General features: G+C 36.1%; 1 protein-coding gene across 7 annotated transcripts in view; it reads left to right on the top strand.

Moving 5' to 3' along the window:
- NTNG1 (netrin G1) overlaps nt 1–27,469 on the top strand; it is a 433,521-nt gene that overhangs the window by 372,868 nt on the left and 33,184 nt on the right. For 5 of the 7 annotated variants that reach the window (XM_069090496.1, XM_069090499.1, XM_069090500.1 and 2 more), the window contains one exon: nt 1,518–1,652. The exons of the other annotated variants lie outside the window; for them this stretch is intronic. In XM_069090496.1, coding sequence (XP_068946597.1) covers nt 1,518–1,652 — 135 coding nt within the window. The remainder of the gene's footprint in view (nt 1–1,517; nt 1,653–27,469) is intronic. 7 annotated transcript variants of the gene reach the window in all.

The raw sequence follows: 27,469 nt of genomic DNA, 5'->3' as shown, positions 1-27,469 counted from the left end.
TTACCAACTTTTTCTTCGATACCCACTGAGAGACCTTCTGCTGCTCAAATGTTCCACAGTGGGTGGGGGGTGGGGGTGGGAGTGAGTGTTGGCATCTAGGACCTTACAGTCATTAATTACTGTTGTTAGCTAATTGATTGGATTATTATTATGGAACCATGTTTTCCAGGGGTAACTATGCTTCTCGAATATACAGAATGTTAATATTACCTGTAATTTATAGATTATTAATAACAAGAAACAGATGATCAACCTGAGAATGTAAAATGCCAAAGCTTTAATTTTTAAAAAACGTTTAAGTTTACATTTTGAAATAAATCCAATGTTGAGGAGAAAAATAATTATAAGGGTCAGGTATAAATTGAAAGGAGGAACTTAGAGATAAGATTCTTACCTTTCAATCTTTCTCATCTCTTTCTTTCTTGTCACGATTCCCAGACCTGTTTCCATTACAGGAACCTCAGGATTACCTACAAGGGCTTGTTGACTTGACTTAATATTCTTTAAATATATAATTATCCAAAGAATTCTAATGAATCATAATATATTCATAATTGTAATAATAGGGAAAATAAGTTACAGAGAGAAGAAAGAACTTGCCTAGGGTTACACAAAGGTGGGGGCTAGGATTTAAGCCACTCATTCCTAATGTGGCAGACCTTCTTCTAATTGGCTTTGCCTAAGAGCCTTGTGGAAATCTAGGTAATTGCCAATCATCTTTCTAATCTTAAACAAGTCTGACTTCCCAAACTAATGACAACACATTTCATCAATGAATGTCTGAGTGTGTGAAAAGTATAAACTTTCATTTTCTCTTTCACATGCTCACAGTGGCCATATAAAAAGAGTCATAAGAAAAAATATAATCTTTAAATTATAATGTATTGAAATTGAATTGAGTTTGGGAAATGTACTTCTTTATTAAGACTGTTACTTTGGGATCAATAAAAGCTATGTCAATAAAAGCTATGCCTAATAAAGGCAACATGTAAACTCAGAACTGTAATAACAAATACTTTAATTAAGGACAGTTTTCAATGCAAAAATAAGAGAATCTTTGTAATAAACAAAGTGCATTCAATAGTAAAGTGCATTTTCAAGATACTCAGCAGGACTCCAAGTGTTGAGTATTACAGATAAGCCCATTTGAATAATTTAAAACAGATTTTCCACTGATGGCATAGAGATGTATCCTTGATATACAAACCTCCTATAATATTCATTAGTCTAAGTGAAAAAATGTCCTCTAAAATGGAATCTCCATTATAGTGGGTTAGAGTCAAAGTACATTATGCCTTATGCCCTCTAGAGTTTTCAGTTAACTTCCTTCCTTCTCATAAAACAGTATTAGAGAAGGCTGCACAAATAACTAAATGGAGCTAAAACAGGCAGATTACCAAAGCATTTCATTAGTGGGCAGGATCTCTTTAAGTAATAGGATGGAAATGCTCCCCTTGCTTGTAATTTATGAGCTATATAGACCTGTCTCCAGCATGTGTGTTGTCTTGTTTCTACAGAGTGTTTTTGTAACCCTTTGGGCTCAATCCATGACCGTTGTAATGGCACAGGATTTTGTGAGTGTAAGACGGGAACAACAGGGCGTAAATGTGATGAGTGTCTGCCAGGAAATTCCTGGCACTACGGCTGTCAACGTAAGTAATTCTGGGAGCTGACCTTTGCCTCTTGAAGCTTGGCTACTTCTGCATGTCTCTGCTGTGATGTGCAGCTACTTGGAGCAGGAAAAAAGCCAACATGCTAACAAGCTTTAAAAGCTACTTAGTGACCTAATCTATGTATAGGAAGAGAATCAATCAATGGCATGGCTGGTTCATTTAGCTCTTTTTTTTTTTTTTTAAGTCCTATACCTTTCCCCTCTGATGCTTAGAGGAGCTCACATTAAATCCAGACGTGTGTGTGGCCAGATATAAATCATGTGGCATAGTAGGGACCCAACTGAAATGATCACTGCAAGATGAAAGATGTTGTGGATGTGGTTAATATATTTCTTGAACTGAATGCACCCCCTAGCATCCCATGAAAGTGGAGTCAATAGATTAAATGAAACCTGAATATTATATTGCTGCACTTATATTGCTATCATTACCAAGTCTTAACCAAACATCAAAATGCAATGACTCTAAAGAATAGCTTAATGCTTTGTTTAAAATAAATAATAAAAATCAATATTAGTTCTCAAACTTTTGAAGATAGGTACCATACAAGAAACCTTAAAAAGAGTTTATTTGGTTTAGTCTCATTTCTTTGTAGATTTTGGACCTATTTAAAAACTTCCCTGTGAAGCAGTATGTAATGGTATTCAGGCTAAAGACATTAACAGAATGCTGGAATAAGTTTCTTTCTGTCCCTTAAAATCTCTTTGACTTTTTAATTCTATGCTAAATTTTCAACAAATCAGAATAGCCTTGAGGCTACACTAATTTTCAGAACTTTAAGCTTTAAACCCTATAGGACAGCCACAACCTTTATAAATGTATTTTTAAAGATTTTACTATCTTAAGTTAATTGTTACCAGATTCTTTGATCCTGCCCACAACAGTTATACTGACTTGGAACTTGTGCTTCTCCACAATGTGAAACAAAAAAACAAAAATCTCTTGTTATGAAAAAAAACCATGTCTGGACCATGGACAGCAGTGAATTAGCTAGGGAAGGCAAGATCTGGAGGGTCAAGGTAAACATAAGAAAAAAGACAAGAACATATCTGAGAAGAGAACAGAGAATGCCTGGAAACCAGTAGTCTGGATTGGAGATCAGAAGCCAGGAAAAAGAATAGGAGTCAGAGAATAGGCAGGTACAAGAAATCAAGGTGAAACGATGAGTTAGAAATTCGTCAGTCAACTGAGTAAAAGACCTCAGATCTTCTAAGCAAGACGGTAATTTACAAAACAAACAAACATTCCTCAAGTGTTAAAGAACACAAAAGAGGCATTAGGTTAAGAACCTGGTAAAAAGCTGGAAATATGGGGCTATAGACCTAGAGAGCACCAAGGAAAAGTAGCAGTTTGGGCAGGTTAGGAGGTGACAGATGAGGGAGAAAGAACAACATAGAAGTAGACAATGAAGCAACGTTGACTTCAGATATAAAGTCTTTTATAGAATGCCTGATTCAATGGCAATCAATAACTGGATTCATAGCAAATCCAGGACTTCGAGGTAAGAGCAAATTAGTCACTTAATGGCCTAGTTGTAGAAAGGATTGTGGGGTCAGAAAAAAATGACATCTTGACTTTTGTTTATCATTTAAACAAAATGTCTGTCTTCCCTAATTTCCCACTTTTCTTTCTTTTTCACCTGGACTTATATATTCTTTTTCACAGTGTTTAGTCCTTAACTCCTTGAGCAGATTGAGAGATTTCCTCAATTATTGGTAATAAAAACCTAGATATTTCCATAGCACATTTAACCCAAAGATATCAGGCCTTTTAATCAGCCTTCCATATAAGACTTGCAGTGTTAGAGATGGTATAGTTTGGATGACTTTTGTTTACCCGAGCCTTAAATCTTGTGTTCATTAGAATAAAGCCTTGATTCTCTCTGAAAGATGATCAATCAACATACATTTATTATTAAGTGTCTCCTCTGTGTGGGGTGCTATATTAGGGGCCAGGGGGAATATAGGTAAAAATAAATTCATAGGATTTAGAGCTGTGAGCAGCCCCTACCCTCAAGGACATTACATTCTACTTGGGTGATAAACATGCACACAAATAAATATCAAATAGATGCAAAATAAGAAGAATTTAAAGAACAATAATGTGCTGGGGTGATCAGGGAGGAGGCAACACCTGATTTGTGCTTTGATGGAAGCTAGTGATTCTAGGTAGAAGGAATGTGGATGTAGTGTATTCCAGTGTATTAGGACCATTTTGCTTAATTACATTTTATTTTTCAATTAACTATTACTAATTTTCTATTCCCTCCCTCCTGCCTTCCAAAAAAGAAAACCCTTATAGCAAATAGTAATAATCCAGCAAAACAGGACAGACTCTCATTGCTCATGTCCACAATCATATGTCTGTTTCTATTCATTGAATCAATCAACTCTCTGTCAAGAGGAGGGCAGCATTATGTAGGAACGCTTTACAAAAGCCTGGAGATAGATGTAATGCTGGGTAAGGGAAGAGCTAGCCAGCCAGTTTCACCGGAACAGCCTAATTAAACTACATTGTGCCTATTAGCCTATGGGAACTCTTCTTGTAATTTCCATTTATCAGCAATCACTGCCTCTTGTCACTTACACACCATCATCATGTTTCATTAAAATGCCTATTTAGCATCTCTCAGGTGTATAAGATATGTCTATTTCATCATCAGGTTGCATTTGGTGCTAATGCTTTACTGGAATGATTCACCAATTATTACATGTATTGACCATATGGCATGATTTAGTTCCAAACTCCCCAAGTGTTCCATGTCAATATATGGACTCTACTGTCTTGATAATACAAAAGAAAGGTATTAGTTTGGTCTGTTCTGATAACATGAATGATAACATCTGACCCTGATCTTTTAAAATGTGGGTAAATTTCTTTACCAGCCACTTGGTTTAATGCCTTTCATTATTTGCCTTATAGAGACTCAGTTCAAGGCAACCTCTATGAAGAGATTTTGAAGATACATATTTCAAATGTATACTATATAAATGTGTGCATATATGTATAAATAAAATACGTGTATGTAAATATGTGTATACACACATGTACATGTTTGTGCATACATCTACAGCATTGTGCTGCTTTCTACATCTCCTGAAGGCATTCCTTCCAAGGGCCCTTTAAGCCGGGCTTGTACAAGACCACTTGAATCACAGGGGCAAGGGAAGAATGCCAGCAGTGGTTAAAAAGGAAAATATTATCAAGGTTAATGCTGGAAATCATCAATCTTACAGGCTTTCTATTTTTGAAACATGTCAGACAATCCTTTAATGTGAACAAGAGAAAAGAGTCTCTATATAGTCAGCTAAAAGAATGATTTCTCCCAGACATGTAATTAGTCGAATAAGAAGGAAGATGATGCACCATTCTGTCTTAGAAACTACTGGTGCTGTCTATTTTATAGTTTTCATCTCTTTTCTCTCAATGGCATTTCCTTTTAAAAGTTTGTTATGTTGTTTATGACAATTAAAAAACCCCACCCCAGTAGAATATTTGAGACCAAACTCCATCAATGAAAAGGAAGATCCGAGTTTATACTCAGTTCATCATGGCATAAAAGATAGTGCCAGCCTCTGAGTTAGAGAAGCATTCACTCATGTCCTGCCTTTAATGTGCAATGACTGTATGAGTCGAGACAAATCACTTCTGAGAGCCCCAGGTATCTCTCAGACTATATGTCAACCATTCAACAGAAATGTATAAAGCGTTTCTTGTGTGCCAGGCACTATACATATGAAGACAAAACTGAACATTCTAGAGAGAGAGACAACACATACATGTAATGCCTAATTAAATAAATACAAACTATATTTTTGGAGGGAAGGTAGCTGGGAGAGATAAGGAAAACTATAACTTAAAAGATGGTGCTTGAACTGATACTTGAAGGAAATCAGGATTTCTAAGAAGTGGAGGTGAGGAGAAAATTCATTCCAGGCATGAAAACAGTTAGCTCAAAGGCACAAAGATGCAATCAAAGGTGTTATGTATAAAGAATAGTAGGATTGCCTATGAGATGGACCACACAGTGAATGGAAAGGTGTATTATGTAAAAGGGCTGGAAACATAGTTAGGGGCTGTTTGGAAGGGTTTCAAATGCCAAACAAAAGTATTTATTTTTGATACTAAAGGTAATAGCTAGTCACTAGGTTTTTTTTTCTTTTAATAGGAAGGTGATATCATTAGACCTGCACTTTTGGAAAGTCGTTTTTGTTGTCTTGTGCATTGGTGGAGGGAATTCTGTATCAATATTTTCTCCTACAAATGAAATCATACTCACAATTTATTCATGCTACCAAAGACTTTTCTTGGAATTAGCATGATAGGTCATGTGTTCAGTGATAGCCAGATGGTTTGAAAGATTTCATATCTATATAGTTAAGAGCATACATGTTTGCTAGATTACAGTATCTTCTAATATTTAATACATTGATAGATCATTCTTGAAATTTTCATCCTTTGGGTCATTGGTCTCTCTGGATCCAAGGGGAAAAAATTAACAACTCTTCCACAGGATAACCATTCAAATATTTGACAGTTTCTCTTATAGCTTTCTCCCCTCCCAAACCCCAAACTCATCTTCCCCAAGCTAAACATCTCAATTTCTTTCATGCTTCTTGTATGGTGTATTCACTAATTCACTTCTCATCCTGAACATTCTCTTTTGGGAATGTTCCAGCTTATATACATGTCTTTACTAAAGTGTGGCCCAGAAGGCAGCCACCTGATAGGGAGGAAGGAAAAATAGAGCCATAGGACCTAGGTTAAAAATTCTCTTTCACTTCCTAACCCTATGACTTTGCTCATATAAGCAGATACACTTCTTTGGGTCTCAGGGTCCTCATCTACCAAATGAAAGTGTTATATTTACTTAGTAACCTCTGAGGTCCCTTCCAGCTCTAAATATATGATCTGATGAAGGAAACAGTATCTGTGGTAGAAAGAAAAGCACAAGCCAAGGCATAGACAGGTGGGATGTGCATATGTTTTTATTACCCATACTACTGTATGGCACAGAATATTTAAGTTGATTGCTAAGCCAGATACTAAAATTCAAGAGGTATGGATTACATGGGCACATAGAAACCTTGCCAAAAGCCCTTCTGATTCTTTATTTACTTTTCTAGATCAAATGTGTAGATGGTCTGGCCCCTTTGCAAATAGATTCTTCTATAAATTATGACTATAACTTGCACACACACATACACACCAAACACAGTTTTATAATATTTTAAATGAAGCTTATCACATCTTATAGATTTTGTCATTTTAATTTTAGAAGAAATAATAATAATGTTTGAATTAGGTTTGTAGAATTTAGAGCTATAAGGGACCTTTGAGATCATCTGTGTTCAACTCCTTCATCTTACAGATGATGAGGTTGAATCTCAAAGAAAGATAGTTAAGTCAGAAATAACTGGCCGTGTAACCTTGAGCAAGTTACTTAACCCCAATTGCTTAAAAAAAAGATAGTTAAGTGACACAGCCAGGATTCAACTCCTATTCTTCTAACTCCAAATCCAAATCTGTATTTTCTTCTTTCCATCACACCTATATCAAGGCCCATCAATAGGAAAAGAAGAAATGAAAAAGAACTAAATAAAAGGAGTGCAAAAAGCTCCACCTAAGTACAAGTGAATGTAGGAAGAAGGATAATAAAGAATGCAAGAAAAAAATCATGTTTTTGTTTTAAAAGAATCTGATGTTTATAGACATGTCTGATGAAACTTAAGTCATAACATGGCAGGCCCCAAATCTCCCTAAGAAAAATGCTGGGCCTTCCAGAAGCATGCTAGGTCAAACTATGGACAAAAAGACCACAGACAAAGTTAGTATTGGTGTTAAGCTACAGTAAAACCAATTGAGCATCGATTTGTTATAATCAGCTGCTAAGGAAAGAGAAGCCAGGATGGCCATAATATCATCAGGATTGCTCAAGTCAGTATGAGTAATGACCCTCTTGCATTCTATATGAACCACTAGCGATGGAACATAACAATACAAAGTTCTGCCTAGAGTGAATTATAGAAATCTGAGTATACAAGTTATCTAATGTAATGGATGCTGAGAAAAAAAATACACATAGAATGTGCCAGGTTATATTAGATCTTATTATGTAATATCATATATTATATCATATATCATATATATTATGTATTCTGATTATAATACCTGGCAAAACAATGAAATTCCTGGCCCTTTGTTTTCTTTTTTAAATTTTATGTTTATTTTTAGTTTACAACATTCATTTCCACAAGATTTTGTTACAAATTTTCTCCCCATCTTTCCCCTACCCACCACCCCAAAACAGAGATCTCACTGAATACCCCCTCCCCCAATCTGCTCCAGTATCCTCCCCCATTCCCCTGCCAACTTTCCAGTAGGACAAGATGGATCTCCATACCCCAGTGATTTGTTTTCTTGACTAAAAATAAGCATGTCATTTATATGTTCAACTAAAACTAAGGACATTGGTAGTGAGGGCTGGGGAGTAAGTGAAGTTATGACTCAGTTGCTGCATACATTAATTAGTTTCTATTTACTTTCAAATTTTCTGTGTTTAAGCGATGGTCAATTGCAATTAACTCTCAGCTATCTATTCTGAGCCTGGTGCAATGGTAGAAATACTGGAACGAGAATGAAAGGACCTGAATTTGAATCCTGGATTTGCCTCACTCAATATATGAACCTGGGAAAATCACTCATTTGCTTCACATATCTGGACTTTCAGTTTCCTCATCTGAAGTTTATTTCTTCTAGAGTATTCCTTCTAATATATTAATATTAAGAGGAAAAGAACCACAGATAATACACAGTAGTTGATTTTCCCTAAATAATTTATGCTGTTTATAATTCATACAGACATATGGACAGGAAAGCTCAAAAATTGAGACATAACCACATTTCATCTTCTCTATGTGCAGGCCCCATCCCCGATTCTTCCCTATAATTAACAGCTCAATATCTAGGAAAAGAGGTACAAAGGATGTGAAAATGCCTTGGGTTAAAATACTTAGTATAAGGAAATTTTTTTCCAAACATTTGGAAATAAAAATTATCACTGATTTTTTTTTGGCCCATCTATTCTTTTATTCCACAAAATAATATTACTAACTTTATAAATGTTCTACTCTGCTACTGTGGTATATATCTTATTTTCTGAACCCTGTTACTCCACTTCCCAAATATATGTTACACCTTTAAAATATAATTTTAGGCATGACAAAATTCATAGAGGAATGTGATGAAAAAAATACCAATTAGAGGCTACACGAAGATGTTTTGCAAGCCTGATTTGGAGGGAAATTGTTACTCATACACATTATGAATATAATAATTATGTGTAAAAATGAATAAAATCACTGATGAAATTATCAAAATAATAATTTCTTAATAAAAATTATCTTTAATTGGGTTTAGTGACCTCATGAAGTGTTTATGTTAAACTATATTTTGTATCATGCTAACACATTATATGGACCCTGTAGTGTTTCTATATATGGAAACTATATACATGCATACAAACACACATATACTCTATATATATATACATGTTTTGTGTGTGTTTACATACATATATACATATGCACACATATATATACACACAGAGATTTCAGGCTATGACATTATATCATTGAGATCACTCAGTTTATATGTATATATATCCCAATCTTACTTAAATACTATGTATATATGTTATATGCATACATACTGCCCCACCTGTAATTGAGTGATCTCAGGCTATGACGTCATATTAGTGATCAGGTACTAATGTATGTAGATGAACACTGTTATACATATATTTACATACACACAGAGATACATCACTCACATGTACATGTGCACATGTACATACACATATATACACAATATCCAAACATACATATATACATGTGTGAGTATACACACAGAACTATATGTGTATTCACACAATACATATATATGCATATATTTGCATTTTAAGTTTGTATTTTACACACACATATGTAAAATATAAACTATATTCCAAAGGATAAACCTTGAAAGACAGAGTTTCTGGGTAACTAATAATTAATTTATTAATTAGACTAGATGGCAATCAATAAATTGGTCAGTGGTTTCTCTCAGCATCCATAGAACCCCCAGTGGAGACACTGAATACCTTAAATACCTTTGTAAAAGGGAATGCTCCCGACAAATGAAAATCAGCCCTGATTGGTGGACATTTAATGAGGAGATGGGCTAGAATTCTGTCCTCAGCTCCTGCTCAGAATGTGGTTTGATAGTAAAACTCAGCAAACTGGACAGGGGAAGCCTTCTCCATCCAGTCTATTCTGGCTGGTTTTCTCCTTTTATGAGCTGGGTCACCCTAAACTCAAATGGAGGGGTACAAGGACAGGGGCTCATTTGCTCTGGATAAGAACTTGCCTAGACTGGATGGTATTTACACACTAAACAGAAGTAAGGTTTCCTAGTTGGGTGGGGTCCTGCCCTAGATTAAAGAACATGTACCTCCAGGGTTAGGATGATCTCATCAGTCAACCAGGTCCTTCAGAGATGGATTCTTTACTGTGCCTGGACCTGAAATGAAATAAAGGAGAAAAATTCCAAATTAATGATTGGTTATTAATATGACATTAGTCATATTAATATTGGATATTAATATTATAGTAAGATATTAGCTATTAATATGAATAGTAATATATACACATATGTATACACGTAAACATATCTATATGTATATAACCCAAATTGTAATTGTGTCTCCTTTTTCAGGGACCATGAAATATAGAGGCCTTTCCTGGCAAACTGCATCCCCTTTCTACTTAAAGCAAAGATGAAACTTGCAATTTGTTATAAGAATATCCTAAAGTTTTCTGCTTGTAAGCACACAATTAAAAGGTCACCTAATTCGACTCCATCTTGAAGTCTGAAACAAGTTAAGGGGACCAGTCACAATTTTTCCAAGAAGGGTTTCTACACAAGAGACAAGTATTATCCATAGGCCCACCCAATCAGGTCTGGTGCCATGCTTTGTTCTAGTTCTATCCCTATAACACATGCTCTTGTACCAGGCTGCTGGGATACTATACGATGCCTTGGGAGGAAGATTTTGCTTTCTCCTTTGGAAGCTAAATAGCATCAAACTAATATTCTGGCCCTTCTCCCTAGGAGACTGTGAAGGTCAAGGGTTTTCTTCTAATATATTCCCCACTTTGAGTACCTCAGTTAACAAAGATCTGAAAATACAGACATGTGCTCTGCTTTTCTATCTGCTCTCCCACTCCACCCTCCAGTACCTTTTTTTTCTTTGTAACAATGAAAAATTACTCAGGAGAAGTGGTGGAAAAGACACCATCAGAGAAATATCTAACTGGAAAAAAAAAAGATTGACCAATCATATTGCTAGAAAGAAGGATTATGGAACCATATTCCATTGCCTTAATATATCCATGCAATGTCTACAGAATAAAAGAAAGGATCCAATTATATTGAATGAACTCCCAGATCTGAGAATGGCAATGGAATGGAGTCATATGGGATGGTAGGCATGGATGTGAGCTGCGTCATTGGATTTTTGTTGTTGTTCATTTGTTTTAGTCATTTCTGAATCTCTGTGACTCCATTTGGGGTTTTCTGGGTTTTCTTGGCAAAGATACTGGAGTGGTTTGCCATTTTTCTTCTCCATCTCATGTTACAGATGAGTAAACTGAGGCACACAGGGTTAAGTGACTTGCCCAGGGTCACACAGCTAGGTAGTGTCTGAGAACAGATTTGAACTCACAAATATGGGTCTTCCTGACTCCAAGTCCAGCACAGTGTCCACTGTACCACCTCACTGCCCAGCATCATTGTATAGAATATCCAAATAAATAAGATCCATTGAAGCCTGAATGTATTATTATTCTTATTATAACCTTATAGAACAGATCTAAAACCCTATGAATCTATATCTCCATTCATTGTGGAAAAGGACACTTGCATGGTACATTAAGATTTATAACAAGGATCTCATTATAGTCACACAACAACCTTCTGAGTGAGATGTTACCAGCATTATTGTCCCCATTTTACAGATAAAGATATTGACTTTGAAGGATTGAGTTACTTGCCCATAGTCACAGGACTTACACATGTCAGAGGCTGGATTGAACCTAGGTTTTCTTGCCTACATTTCCAACCCTCTGCTACAGTATCCTGCCACTACTTAATATTTTTCTGTAGAAAGAATAATGGCTCGAAGAGAAGAAAGAAAAATATTTCTAAGGAATACTCTTTGGAGAAATTCATACAGTGGGCAGATACTCAAACAACTTCCTTGCTTCATCAATTTTTATCGGCATGTATTCTACAAATCCAAATTGTATTAAAATGAAGAAATTCATGAAAAGTTAAACAAGTAGCCTATTTGTTTTCTTTAGTCAGTATAATTTAAGAGTGGTTAATATTTGATAGGTTAATAATAAATATTTTAATATAGTATATTGCATTCAGTTATGAATACATCAAAAGGAAATACAAAGTAAGCTCTGAAAGATAAACTTTTATTGGGCACATGAAAGAGACCATAAAATTTGATGACAATTACCATTTAATCTATTCATGTTTGAAAACGTATTGAAAAAAGAACTCATAAGTCAGTTAATTGTTCTGAATTATTAATTGCTCATTTGAGAAGCGATGAGCAGGAACTACTCATGTTGTGAAAACGTGTCTTGCTCAGTGGCCTTAACCTCTATGTCATTGGTTTCAAATAGGGATGGGGATGAGAGAGCAGCCATTTAAACTTCAGCCCAACAAAGGCAGAGAACAACTTGTGAAGAGGTTAATTTAAATGGAAATCAAATAATAATCATCAGACTTAATTAGAATGGAAAAGATCTTGGCCTTAAGTTAATCGAAAGGTGTTTATTGCTTTCTGTCAAGTCAATAGTACCCAAAGAAAAGGTTGTTTTTTTTTTATCAAATCCTTGCAATAGCACCCAACAATTTGCCACCCTGAAAACTTAAATGAAATGCATGAATATCGACAAAAACTTTGAAATACCCAGGTTATCAAACACATACACAACAATTTGAAACTTCTTAGAATTATATTAATTTAGATATGGAAGGATCTTTGATAATCTCCTTGTTCATCTCATTTTTTCAACAAGGAAACCGATGCCCAAAATAATGGGCTTTCCCAATGTTATATAGCTAAGTAATTGAAGAGCCAACACTAGAACCAAGGTGTTCTTGCTACTAATCTATGTTCCTTCCAGGATGCTGTTTCTTCTGAAGATCACAGGGATACACAAATGATTATAATTCATATTAGTTTAGTTTTTAAGAACACTAACTTCTTTCTGTTTTTTTTTTCATAAAATTGTTGAAATTTAGGGGCATCTGAGTGATGTGGGGGATAGAACATTGGCCCTGGACTCAGTAACACCTGAGTTCCAATCCAGTCTCAGACACTTAGTAGCTGTATGACTGTGGGCAAGTCACTTAACCCCAATTCCCCCCCCAAAAAAAAAAGAAAAAAGAATTGAATTGTTGAAATTTCCTCCCAATATTCTACAAAAGTGTAGTTTCTCAGAATATTGATTTGACCTGTAATTAACTAAAACAGTACCATTCCTCAAAACCAGGTTTATAGACATATTCAGTATGTGTTTTGGTTCTACATGTCTATTTCTGGATGCTGCATTACAAAAGACATTTTAACAAGCTGGAATCAGAGGAAGGTAAACCAGGATGTATGGAGACTCAAATCTTTGATATAAATAAGAGATTCTATTAAGAAAAAAAAACAGATGTTTTGTCTACAGAAGAAGATTATAGGTGATATATTTACAAATACCTGTGTTTGAAAAGGGATTCAATTTGTTCTATTTTACCCTGCAGGGCAACAGTAAGGATAGATAATAGTTGGGTATTACAGGAAGATTCGGTTTTTTTCCATGACATCAAGAAGCTTCCTACCAATTAGGACTATTTAAAAAGATAATAGGCCTCCTCCAGAGACAGTGAGATTACCATTACGAGTGGTCATTTAATCTATATTTAAAGACCACTAATGTGAAGGCATTCACTAACTCTAGAGGAAGTCCCTTTGTTTTGAGACAACTTTAATTGTCAGAAAATTTATTTCCTCACCGGTTGGCATTGGCAGCTATTTACTAGGGAGTCTTGCACTCACCCTGGTGGCTTGCACATGGCCAGCTGGGGTAAAAGTAGTGACTCCATGCCATAATTCCTATGGTTACTAGAGAGTCTGAAACCTTCAATCCTTCCACCCTGTCTCTTACAATGAGATGGTTGCTGCAGCCATCTCAAACAGGCTAAGCCACTCGCTAAAATTTCAGTGTGAGCATTTAATCTCAGAAATTGGCAAATGCTACAAATTAGGGCTTGGTTTATTATTATTTTGCTGATTGTCTATGTTTAAGAATGCAGTGGAGGAAATATTAATAACAAATGTTAAGCTTAAAAGTGAATCCTGTGTATAGGTTCTTTTTCTCCTAAAGAGTCTGTCGTTAAACATTTACCAGTATATACATAGCGCCACTCATTATCTAGCAACACATGGATTTGTGTATAACTCCAAGCTACAACCCATTCACTAACTTTGCCTTCTTTTACTAATGTTTTGTTTCTATGATTGCTAGTTACTAGACCTTAACATATGGAATTGGTTCATCATGGATGCAGGAGCACATATTAAAATTAGTATTTAATTAGTAAAGAAGAATACAGTATCTAATACCAGAAGACAGTGAAAAATAACACATTTAGAAAGCAACTGTAATCTTGCTCTATCTCAGACAATCTGAGATGATGTCCTCAGATGTAGCTTACAGGGGTACCAGTCTATCCAATTTCATACACCTACCAGCTGTGTGATCTCAGTCAAGTCAATTAATTCCTATTTGCCTCAGTTTTCTCGTCATTAAAATGGGACAATAATAGCATCTACATCCTAGGGGTGTTTTGAGGATCAAATGAGATGTTTATAAAGCACTTTGCAAATCTTCAAATACTATATGAATGCTAGGCATTATTATTAGTAGTAGAATTGATGATGATGATGATGATGTAATAATAGTGACAATGGGATTCCACCCTTGAGTAGGGAAAGGAATATATCTGAACACAATTTCCACAAGAAGTTCACCTCACTCTTCCTAGGGATGGCTGCAGGGATCTTGGAATCAGGGTCTCGGCTCACAGCACAATATTGATTAAAAGATCTGGTACAAACTGAAACTTAGAGGAATTAGTACATCCTTATCTCTGCTCTCTTGTCAAATCTTTGACCTAACTCATCACATAGCACGTTTAGTCAAATTAGCAACAAGACCAAGCAGGAACTTACATTGCCATCAACTGTTAGATTTTCATCCAGGTCATGCTTACTGACTCTAGTCAGTAAGTCCAAGGCTCAGACCCCCTTCTCTGCTTCCTTGATGCTTTTTCACTTGGTGATTTTATCCATTCCCATATATTAAATAATAATCTCTATGCGCTCTCCTTATTTCCAGTCTCTTACCTCCACTTGTCTATTGGGTATTTTGAACTGACTATCCCATAGACACCTTAAGTTCAGCATGTGCCAAACTAAACTCATGATTTTTCCCCTAAATCCTCCTCTCTTCCTAACTTTTCTATTAATGTTAAAAGTACCAGTATCCTCCTGGTCTCCTAGACTTTCAACCTTCTACTGTCCTTTATCCAATCAATTGTCAAAACTTGTTATTTCTACCTTTATAATATTTTTCATATGTTCACTATTTTCTCCTCTGATGCTGCCATTGCCTTGATTCAACCTCTTATTACTTTATATCTGGACTATTCCAATAGCCTGCTGATTGATCTCCATGCCTCAACTCTCCCTAATCCAGCCCACTCAAGTATCAAATTGATCTTCCTTAAGTTTACCATATCACTTCTGGGTTAAAATTGCATCTTGTTCTGATCCCCCTGATTACCACCCCCTTCTAGTCAGGATAGTAAGTTTATAAGTAGCCAGCATAAAGGGGTAATAGCAAGAAATAAGATTGCAAAAAGGAATCTGGAAGTCATGTATAAATCTTCCCAAAGATCAAGAGAGCACAATTTATAAATTGTATCATGTATTAACCAAAATTCACATCCTGGTACTATGTGTTGAACCAGGGGAAATCATTTACTTACTTATTTACTGTCAAACATTTTTAGTCCTATGATATGTAAATCTCAGACAGGTTTAAGACATGGAAGTAAAACCAGCAGAACACCAAAACAAGCTGATAATTGAGATGATGTGAACACTGTTAACTTTAGAGTTTTACCAGCAACTTTGAGATTATTTGAATATGTTAATGAACTAACTAATGGCATAGATCAGAATTAGTCCCCTCCCCCCACCCACAAAAGAAATATGAACTCTGCAAAAATGAAACCTCAAACTCCTGCCTCAGTAGTCTTCCATCTCCATTGAGTCCATGCTTCCAACTTTAATCCATGAATGTGGGAGTGATACTCTCTGCCTCGCTCCCTTACCATCTCCTGTCCTCATGTCATTCTTCTATGTATCTCTTTTTTTTTGAGGGGGGAAGGCAAGGTAATTGAGGTTAAGTGACTTGTCTAAGGTCACCCAAGGTCACACAGCTAGTAAGTGTTAAGTATCCAAGGCTGTATTTGAACTCAGGTCCTCCTGAATCCAGGGTCGGTGCTCTATTCACTACGCCACTTACCTGCCCCTATGTATCTCTTTTGCTGCTTGTCTATGCACCTTCTATACTGTTTTATTTCTCCAACATCTTCTGTACCTTATTAAGGTGTTAGCATAGACATCACTTCCCACTTTCATCATGAATCTTTCCCACTGATTACCCAAAGAACAAGATAAGCCTGCCCCCACTTCACAATTTCATAAATTATGAATTCAACTCCACTATGCCATAAACCTCAATGGCTCCCTATCATCTCAAGGATCAAACAGAAAATTCATTCTGACTTTTACTTCATAGCCTGACTGCTTCCTACTTTTGCAGACTTTTTACCCATTGCTTCCAACCATGAATTCTGTGAGCCAATGTTGCTTGTCTCCTTGCTGATGTTGCTGTGACCCTCCATCTCCTAATTCTGAGCATTTTTAACCAACTGCCCTCCATTTCTGAAACTTCTCCTTATCCTTGATTTCTAGCTTCCCTGGCTTCCTTCAATAAGGTTCAGCTAAAGTCTTAGCTTCTGCAAGATCCTTTCTATCTTGTCCTCAATCTTAATACTTTCCCTTTCAGATATTCCCCAATTTATCCCGTATTTATCTTGTTCATGAATATTGGCATGTTGTCTTCCCCCATTAGACCATGAACTTCTTGAGAGCAAGGACTGATTTATTTTGTTTTGTTTTGTTACAGTTTTTCCCCCTTTCTTTGTAATTTCAACTCTTAGCACAGTAACTGGCACAAAGTAGGTGCCTAATAAACTCTTGTTAAGTGACGTTTCCTGTGTCCCTTTTGCTCTGACATTTACTACCATTCTTGGCTGCCACTGTACCGGGTCATTTCCAGTCTTGATCATCAGCCCAAAGCTCCCTAATTCTCCAAGGGAAATGGGACGGGACTGGGATGGTTGTAGAGAAGGAGATTTTACACTTAGAAATCTTTATTTTTCCTTCTATTGCACTGAAACCCCCTATGTCTTCTATATAGTGTTCTTAGTTATGCCATCTGTGGCCAAGCAAAATAAATCTAATCCCTCTTTTATTTGATAACCTTTCAAATATTGTACTTGAAGATTCTATGTCTTCTCCAAGAGAAATATCCCAAATGACTTCAGCTTATCCCCATGTCATTGTTTCCCTCTTCTTCCTCTTGGTTCCATCTAAACCATGGTGTCTATCTTCTCTGCTTCTCTACAGATTTGATAAGACTATGGCTGCTTTGTTATTGTTGTTGTGGAGTTGTTTCAGTTGTATCCAATTCTTCATGCCCCCATTTGTGTTTTCTCCACCCGTCCAGTAATTAATTGTATTTTTTTTTTAACCAAGTGTAGTGTAAATTCTCTCTTTAGTTCTCTACTGAAACTGTGATCTTATCAATGTCGGTATTCCTTCCAATAATTCAAAGAGAAACCATGGTTGTCCTTCCATGGGAGTCATGTCCATATATTTCCATATGTTTTCCATGAGGTTCCACACAACAATCTATGGGCCTTTCTCAAATTCTACTGATATTGCAAGTAAACTGGTAGAGTATGTAGGTTCTTCAGAGACAGAACAGATAGTGGATAGTGTGACATAGAGTCGGGGAGACCCCAGTTCAAATTCTGTTTCAGACACTAGCTATGTGACCCTGGCAAGTTACTTAACCTGTGTTTGCTTCAGTTTCTTCAACTGTGAAATGAGGATTATAATAGCACCTACTTGTGAAGATCTATTGAGATAATATTTCTAAAGTGCTAAGCACAGTGTCTGGCACATAGTAGGCATATGACAAATGCTTGTTCTCTTCCCCTTATTCATTGGTTAGCTTTTACTCTAGCTGTACAAGCAGCCCATAATTCACTTTACCGCATGGGAATTCTGTCTTGTTAACTTTAGCCTATTATTCTCAGTAATTGATACATTTTTTTTACCAGTTTGGGAAAGGATTATATCAATTCACCATGAAAGGACTCTGAGTTCCCTTACAAATTTATGGTTCTAAAATTCTAGGGTCAGCTTTAAAAGAAGAAAATTAATATTTTTACTGTCCTATTTTAAATAACATTATTTGGGATATTTATCAACTATTATGCATTATTATTTTATATCTGGAGAAATGAATAAAAAACCTAGGCTCAGGAAATGTGGGGTCTGAAGGAGTTAGACTAGGTTATCTTTAAGGTTTCTTCTCAAAATGCTATCATTTGATAATTCAATGATCACTTTTGATGATTTCATGATTAGTTTATGCTGGGAAATGCAAGCTCTAGAGTCAGAGGAGAAGTTTCAATTAACACCAAGAAAATGGAACCAGACCTTGAAATTCAAGCATTTTACAAGGAGATAATCCTGAGATCTTGTGTGATCCCTGATCTCAACCTGTGAAGATTAAGTATGTACCTGGATTTTGATTTAGTGAGACTACTGGATAATACTTGACTTAATTAGCCCTGTATTCCTTCTCAGAAATCAATGATATATGTTCCTATTTAGGGTGTGGGAGGGGAAAGGGACTCTTCTGAAAAAGAATGCTTTTTTATTAGCTAAACCCAAGGATTTGCTGTTCAGTGTGAGCAGCCTAACTATCTTATAATTGATTTTTCTGAAAAGAACTGAAAACTTAAGCCACCTTATCTTCCTTTATGCTGACCCACATGATTAGCTTTATCCCATGTTTTCTTTATCTTGTATTATGTTGTTTTGTTTTTAATTCATTTCTACCTCTAGATTCTTCCTTGCTTAAATATTTACTTGTATCTTTACTAAAGTTGTTTTAATTAATAAGCATTAATTTTCTTTCCTTGAACCTTCACCTCCCTGAGAAAAAGGAAAAAGAAAACCAAAATATTTGTGACAAATATATACAATTAAGAGCTCTATATTCAGAATGAGGCATACATTTTTGGACTTGACTAAGTATTTCTTTCACAAGTATGTGCCCAGTCAAGGAACAGAGAAGTTCGTGTTAATGACTATCATAATATTTTCCTCTGTTGATTATGTTTATTTATAATGAAATTAAATGAAATTATAGTATTTTTCAGTCTTACCCAGGAATAATGAAAAGAACAAAACCCCCTTAAGAACAAGAAATAAAACTGTAGATCATGCTAAAATGTAAAGAGAGGGGTTTCAATTTTAATATTTATACCCTAGCTTAGAGTGCCTCAAGATTTGTTGTAATTGATACCAATCAATTAATTTAAAGATATTTATTGAACATCTACTATGTATCTAGTACTGAGCTGAGGGAGACAAAAGAATCATGAGACACAATCTTTGCCATATTCCTGGGGTGACCGGATTAGAGTATATGAAATAATTCAAAATTAATACAAGATGCACATTGAATTGTTCAGTTGTGTGGGGTAGCTTTAAATGTTGTATGAGTTCAGAGGTGAAGGAGTTCATTGAGAGCAAAAGCAGTCAAGAGATACTTCATGGAAAACGTAGGTGTAGAAGTGAGCCCTGAAGGATGGTTAAAATTTGAGCATTCAGTGGCACCAGTGTTCCGAGGCAGAAGAGTGTGTATTTGTGTGTGAGAGTGTGTATGTGTGCTTAGAAGGGTGTGAGAATAGTCAAGATTTGTCTTAAAATAAGCATATTACATTTCATAGTTTCCAAATGGGACCATAAGCAAAAGTCTTTAAGACTATTTTTTTAAGAACTCCATTAATATTTTTAAGCACTCTGTTAATATTTTTTAAGAATTCCATTAATTTTTTTATTATATTTGTGATTACTATAGGGCACTTTTTTTTGTTTTGAGGAGGGAAGATAGGACAATTGGAGTTAAGTAACCTGCCCAAGGTCATACGGCTAGTTTTGTGTTGTGTCTGAGACTGGATTTGAACTCAGGTCTTCCTGACTCCAGGACTGATGCTCTATTCACTGCGCCACCTAGTCGCCCCAAATAGGGCACTCTTGATGAGGAAAAATGAAGACTGACATCTTTTGGCAACTCAGAGTATTAAAAAGTCAATTCTGTCGGTTTTAGGAAGTTCTAAATCTTGAAAATTATCTTGTGATACTTTTTACAACAACCAGGTCTTAAAACATGGGGATCCCTGAAAAAGCCAAAGAGCTAGACTGTGTTCCAGTTCAACACTAATTATTCATTTAAGGCTCATTTTTTTGAGAGAGATCATACATCAAATGACTACCAAACCTGTCTACTTAATTGTACTTCAATTTCTGACAGGTCTGGAAACTCACATGCGAGAAGTAAATCCTTTTACAAAGAGTGGGGGAAAAGAATAAGAAAACCTATAGGCCTCCATAGAATTTTGTCTGACAGGGTAGTCTTCTAATCCTTGTCAGCTCAACCCATCATACCCCTTTTTTCTCCTCCCAGTAGAAAAGAAATTATTTTTTAAGCCCAAAAGAGATGAGCTGATACATTTTTTAATGTAAAAGAATCACAGTTCTTTTTTTTCACAGAAGAAGAAAAAAATCTCATGAGCATCAATTTCACCACATGTCACACTGACCTTAAAGAACACTATCTGAATTTTCATATTGAGCGAATAGGCATTGGAGACCACAGAAAGGCCAAGTTTCTATTTCTCCCTTGATGAGCACTATGCCACTGTAAAGCATTAAAGTCTTTTTGACCAATAACTTCCAAGAGATAAGAAGATTCACTGAAATCATACTTACAGGGAAATGCTAGACAAAGACAGTTTAATCTTTGGGTATTATTATGTATATCTATCACGTGTTATCCTCCATTGATACTCACATTATTTTTTATATGTTCACTTTGAGTGGATTTGTAATGAAAGCCACAATGGAAGTTAAGTACAATCTGAAACGAGAGAGTTAGTTGCAAGAGCCCCATTATGAAGCAACAACATGGAGTAGCTTGATCTAATGGAGGTGTTACACATTGGAAGCAACTTCTGGGACCTCATCAACTAGTCATCAGACAGATAAATGGCCTTAGAAGCAGAAGATGCAAGGATTCTATTCCCTGATCTAGAGCCTTCTAAAGCCATTAGGGTGGACTGTGACAGGATCTCCTGGGTTGTTGCAGGTTGTGCTGACTCCAGCCCTCACATATCAGGTATGGAGCAGCCATCCTCTATTACAGACCATACAGTGGCTTCCTCTCAGCTTTAGACTTGCCTTGGGATGTGAGGTGGCCAGGAAGAAAATGGAAAGTCCTTGTGTTGCCTATAAAGTCAAAGAAAAACCCGTTTTTCTGTGCCTCTGTGCCTACAGGGAGTCTGGAAAGATTTGTTATTGTGGAAGTGAGAGCCCTAGTTGCCCAGAAAAAGGACATTGAATATAGCTTCCTGCTCTCTTTGATTCCAGAGTGACTGCGTGATCCTTGAAGAGTCTCATAGACCCTTTTGCTTCTTCATTTGTAAAATAGGATAATGGTATTTACATTAGCTTCCTCATAGCAAATTGTTGTGAGGAAAATATTCTTTGTAATTATTAAATAATAATACTACTGTGATGGCTATCATCGCCATCATCATCATCATTGGTTGTCCAACTTGGCTTATGGACAAGGGACATTGGGTCAGTGTTAGCAATTTATAGAACAAGAGGCAGATAAGCAATAAAAATATTTGCTATTTTTCTAATGAACAAATTAACTTTTTCTTTTATTTTTTCCCTCTAATCTAGAGACTAAGAAAATAAGGTGCTACCCTGAGATCCAAATTCAACATTGATAACATGATAGATGAGTTAACTTTTAATACATTCATTTCTATTCAGAATTTCAAACAAACTGTCCAAAGGGAATCTGGAAACACATTCCATTTTGAGAGAAAATAATAGTCCACTGAGGGTCTGATGTCTTCCTCCACCATAAGATTAGGTCCCTTTGCACCTCAGTCCAATAGCAACCACTGTTTTTAAAAAGAAATTTTGAAACAGCTAGAGATCATAATGGAAGCCCCTTTGGATCATTCCATCAGCTCAGCAGACATGCTAATTTTTGTCGTTGTCCTACTTCTGTTTTTTTTGTTGTTGTTGTTTTTTTCTCAAACACCCTTAAATACTGTCCTTCTGATTTTCAAGAAATTTAGTATAAGATAAACAGAACAAAGGTCAAATAAGAAAGAAATCAAAGAATCACTGTAAGTAGTTGAGAGAGGGACAGCTTCAGAATTTTGAAGAAAACTTCAGGTTCCACTGCTGCTACAGTCTCTGTGGGAATCTGAGCAAGTCATGTAGCCATTTCAATGTCTTCTCCAAAAGGCCCCAAGGACTCAAGATGTAGAATGGTTACACATTCCCATTGGTAGAGAGAGTTATCTACACTGCTGAAATCACAAGTCAGACACAAGAAAAAGAAAGAAATTATAGGGCTAAACGGAATATTATACAAACGAGGACTAGCAGATATATGGAGAAGACTCGATGCCATAAGCAAAGACTTTTCTTTTATTCCAGCATCCACTTACACAAAAATTAATCATATGCATATGTAGGGTCATGAAGAAGGGACTGTCAAATATTAAAAAGCAGATATTCCATACTCTACATTTACAGACCAAAACTAGCAATAAATAATGAAGCATTGAATTAAAGGCATAGCAAAAGTCATTGAAATGATAAATTAATCCAAGAGTGTTTTAAAAATAAATGAACAGAATTGACAAACTACTGGAAAGTGTGTGTGTGTGTGTGTGTGTGTGTTTAGAGAGAGAGAGAGAGATACATGCATGCCTATATGTGCTATGTGTGTATATATCTATATAGACAGTTAAGTGGCACAGTGGATAGAGCACTGAGCCTTGTCAGGAAGACTCATTTTCCTGAATTCAAATCCAGCATCAGGCACTTACTAGCTGTGTGACCCTAGACAAGTCACTTAACTCCATTTGCCTCAGTTACTCATCTGTAAAATGAACTGGAGAAGGAAATGTAAACTTCCCCAGTATCTTTGCCAAGAAAACCCCAAATGGGATGATGAAGAGTTGGACACAACTGAAAAGCAATTGAACCAGAGTAGGATTCCAAGGTTGTCTTTCTATTCATATCAGTGCATCCTACCTAATGTATATAGTGCAGACAGATATGATTATTATTTACCAAGTAAGATGCTCAGTCTAGGACTTAAGGCTTAATAATGTACCTCTCTAACCTTATTTCACTGCTTTCCCCTTCATACACTCCATACTTCTGCTAAATAGGTGTTACTTTATCTCATCTTGACCCTTTTCACCTCCATCCACATGTAGATTTTGTTTCCTCATCCTTGTCAGACTGCTCCCAAAAATCCATGTGTTGAAATCCTCTTTCCTCAAGGCAAAAATCATATATATATATTTGTACATATATATATATATATGATCTTTCTGTCTCTCCCCCTCTCTCTGTCTCTGTCTCTCCCTCTGTTTCTTTCTCTCTGCATCTCTCTGTTTCTGTCTGTCTGTTTCTCTATATGTGTGTGTATACCCACACACATATACATATATACACATATACATATACATACATACATATCATTTTGTCTGCCTTTCTATCTCTCTTTGTATCTCTATCTCTATTTCCCTGTCTCTGTCTCTCTTTACACACACACATGCACAAATATGCACGTGTGTATGTGTGTCTCTGTCTCTATAGATACATATACACATATATCTGTCTCTCTGTCTTTTTGTCTTTGTCTCTGTCTCTGTCTGTCTTTGTCTCTGTGTCTGCCTCTCTCTATATGTATATGAAGATAGAGATACATATAACTTAGGCATCATTTTCCTCTCAACCATTTCTGTCCTGTCCTTTCCAGTACCCCAATCATCTTTAATTGGAAAGAAAAAAAAATAGCAAAAGTTGATTGAATAAAGCAAATCCGGATTTTTGTGCCAATGAGTATCATTGTCTCATTCACTTGAGGAGCTATTCTCCCACTTGATTGATATTACCCTTTTCCTTATTAGGGTGGTGACATTTGGAGCCTCAGGGAGTCTGTAATGGCCTCAAAGTGGGTCTTTCCTCCAATGGTCCAGATTCATGTCTGTGATCTCTTTTCCGTGTTTTCTCCTCTATGTGGCACACTTCCATCTTCCAGTCACATGACATAGGTCAGGATGCCCTTCTGTCTCTTCATACTCATTTTCTTCTTTTCCATACTGAAACCATTTTTTTCCCTTTATACTCTGTGATAATCTAGAGAGGAGAGAGGCATTCCTCGAGGCCCCTACCTTATCTTCTAAGGAGGAGAACAACCTGTTCATTGGTGATGGGAAGCAGTCATCAAATAAAAGATATCATAGAATCAGTTTAGGTTACTGCAGAATTTTCCTTGCTCTCCATACTTACTGGTATTTATATGCTGAACCCACCAGAATTCCTTCCAGAATCTCTTGGGCTCACTCTAATCTGTTCTTCCTAAAACAGTATGCAAAAACATCTACAATTCAGACCCATTTGTCACTACTAACAGTATGCTGCACTCAGAACCATCCATATTTCCTAAGGAATGACTTAGTTTCCCTTGAAGTGTCACACACCTAATAGATAACTTGACCAAGACGGGTTATTTGAGGAGACTCCATAACTCAGGCTATGTTATTGTAGGTTCTGTTTGATGTATTTATTGCACACTATATTCTCATGTACTTTCCGTTCCCATCCTGTGTACCTTCAGCTAACTCTTTGATAGGAGTGAAGATCAACAGACATCAGTCAAGTTTGGTATATAATGCACCTATCTCAATCAATTTTCCAGGATAAATCCTAGGTTACTAATCCCTCAATCCAAACGTCATATACTGCAGATCATGTATTTGGAGAAGTTTCCCAGCACTAAGAAATGCATAGAAAAGCATGGAATGTAATTTGTTGTGCTCAGTCAACAGAAAATTCCATAACATTGTTTTAAGGGCATCATATTTAATAATACAATTTATGTGTATTGTTCCAGATATTTGTAAGGAACTCGACAACTAAACAGATTTTTTAATGTATTCTTTTGGTGGTCTAAAAATACTACTGATTTCTTTTTTGGTATGACCATAATTTATTTTTTATTAAGGTTTTTTTGTAACAAGAAAATTACAACATTCTTATATAAATATTACAGTTTGAATCATACATAAGCCAGGATAAATTATTTACATCAGTAGACTTATGAGTTCATAGCACGAAGATGTTTTTGCCTCCTAAAGTATTAGGGAATTATGAATCTAATACTTTACCATAATATCTAAGAAGACAGAACATTAATTTTGTGTCTTTTGTGTTAGGAGTAATGTTAGGGAAAATTATATGAAGTTCCTCTCCCCCCATTCATATATTACAAGCTGCTTAGTTGCTGATATAAGAAAATGGGCAAACCCTCAAAATGCTATTTTTTTTCCTTAAGATGAAAGAAAAGGTTCAATTTACCATCAAAAGTTAATTTCTTTTACTTCAATAGCCCAAGTTGCTGAAATATTCACTTCAGACCCTGTCTCATCTGAAGATTTGGGAATCTTCTATGCCATATATCTAATGATAAATATTAAATACACACTACAATAAAATTATAGTTCAAAATTTGCTTGTTTTCCTCAATTAGCCAGAATAATGGAGATGACACCTTAGTGCCACTGTTTTCAGTGACCGCCTTCTAAAATTAGGAAGTGCCAATCTAGGAGAAGCAAAAACACTCTGTATCATTTTAAATTGAACTATGACATGCTTTGAAGCCATTAGAGATTATTAAAGGAGATTTCCAGACATTATGTCCAGCCTGGTAGTCTTATAGTTCAAAAGGCAAAAGGCACTATTCATAATAAGTAGGTGGCAAGATAAAATTATTTTTAATGAAGTTTCAATTTCTGTGGAAATAGTTTGCAATTACATGGGGTATTTTTGAGGCTTTTGTTTCAACCGGCCATTCGGCTTGATCTAAAATGGGGAAATGATTTGCCACATGGGCAGAAATGAGCAAAATGGGCATAGTTTCCTTTTTATAAGTCCTAGGACTTCAGCTAATTGACACCCCAACAATCTTTTTTTGTTTTTTAAAGCACTCGGGGTTAAGTAACTGGCTCAAGGTTACACGGCCAGTTATTTCTGGGTGTGGTGCTGAGTATCTGAGCCCAGATTTGATCCAGGTCATCCCGACACTGGAACCGGTGCTCTTACTCGCTGAGCCACCTGGACGCCCCTAAGCAATTGGGGTTAAGTAACTTGCTCAAGGTTACACGGCCAGGTGTTTCTGGGTGGGTGCTAAGTGTCTGAGCCCGGGATTCGATCTCCAGGTCTTCTCAACACTGGAGCCGGTGCTCTTACTCGCTGTGCTACCTGGCCGCCCCACACCCCAACAATCTTTATGAAAATGGTGGGGAAGGAGCAGCATATCAGCAAAACGGATGCACTGGTTGCCAAGTGACTTCATATAGAATCTCTTCCACAAAGAAAAGACACAACACAATGAATCTTACTTATCATTCCCATAGTTATTTTTTTCTATGTGATATTATCCTGTTAACAGTTTTGTCATGACAGATAACCAAGGGACCAAATCTATCATTCCAACTTCTCCAATTTTCTTTATATGTATCCTCCTACAGGTTCAATCTGCCCCATAGTTTTAAAGCTGGATTCCTTTTTTTTTTTCCAGCAAGGAATCTAATTGAATTCCTGCCTAATTTTGTTCCACTTCCTGCTATTTGAGAATGAATCTGCGCCATGAAGGAAGGGAGCAGGGCAGATGCTATTTCTGTCATCTTCTAAGCATATTGGTTTCCTGTTTATATCTATCTCCCTCTTCTACCTTTGAAACATGGTATTAATTAGTTTTTATATAACCAGTTCTCTGCTGATTACCCCCAAAGAATAATTTTTTTAACTTATTACATTGTATTTTCATCTCTTAAAACATTCACATGCATGTACATATATATATATATATACATAGGGGGGTAAATATTTAATACTAGGTAGGAAATAAGCATTTATATAGTTTCTACTATGTGTTAGGTATGTTCTAACCTCTTTTTACAAATATTCTCTCATTTTATCCTTACAACAACATTGTGAGGTAAACACTATTATTAGAAACTGAGGCAGAGTTTAAGTGACATAGCTAATAAGTGTCTGAGGCTGGATTTGAATTCGTCTTCCTGATTCGAGGCTCAACACTCTAACCACTGTACTACTAGGGGCCTTAGTAATATTGAATAGTCGTGAT

The sequence above is a fragment of the Petaurus breviceps genome, unplaced genomic scaffold, assembly GCF_028583685.1.
Source record: "Petaurus breviceps papuanus isolate PSGF00001 unplaced genomic scaffold, PetGlider_PUasm1.0 186, whole genome shotgun sequence".
Taxonomy (NCBI): Eukaryota; Metazoa; Chordata; class Mammalia; order Diprotodontia; family Petauridae; genus Petaurus; species Petaurus breviceps.
This window is presented reverse-complemented; position numbering and strand designations above follow the sequence as displayed.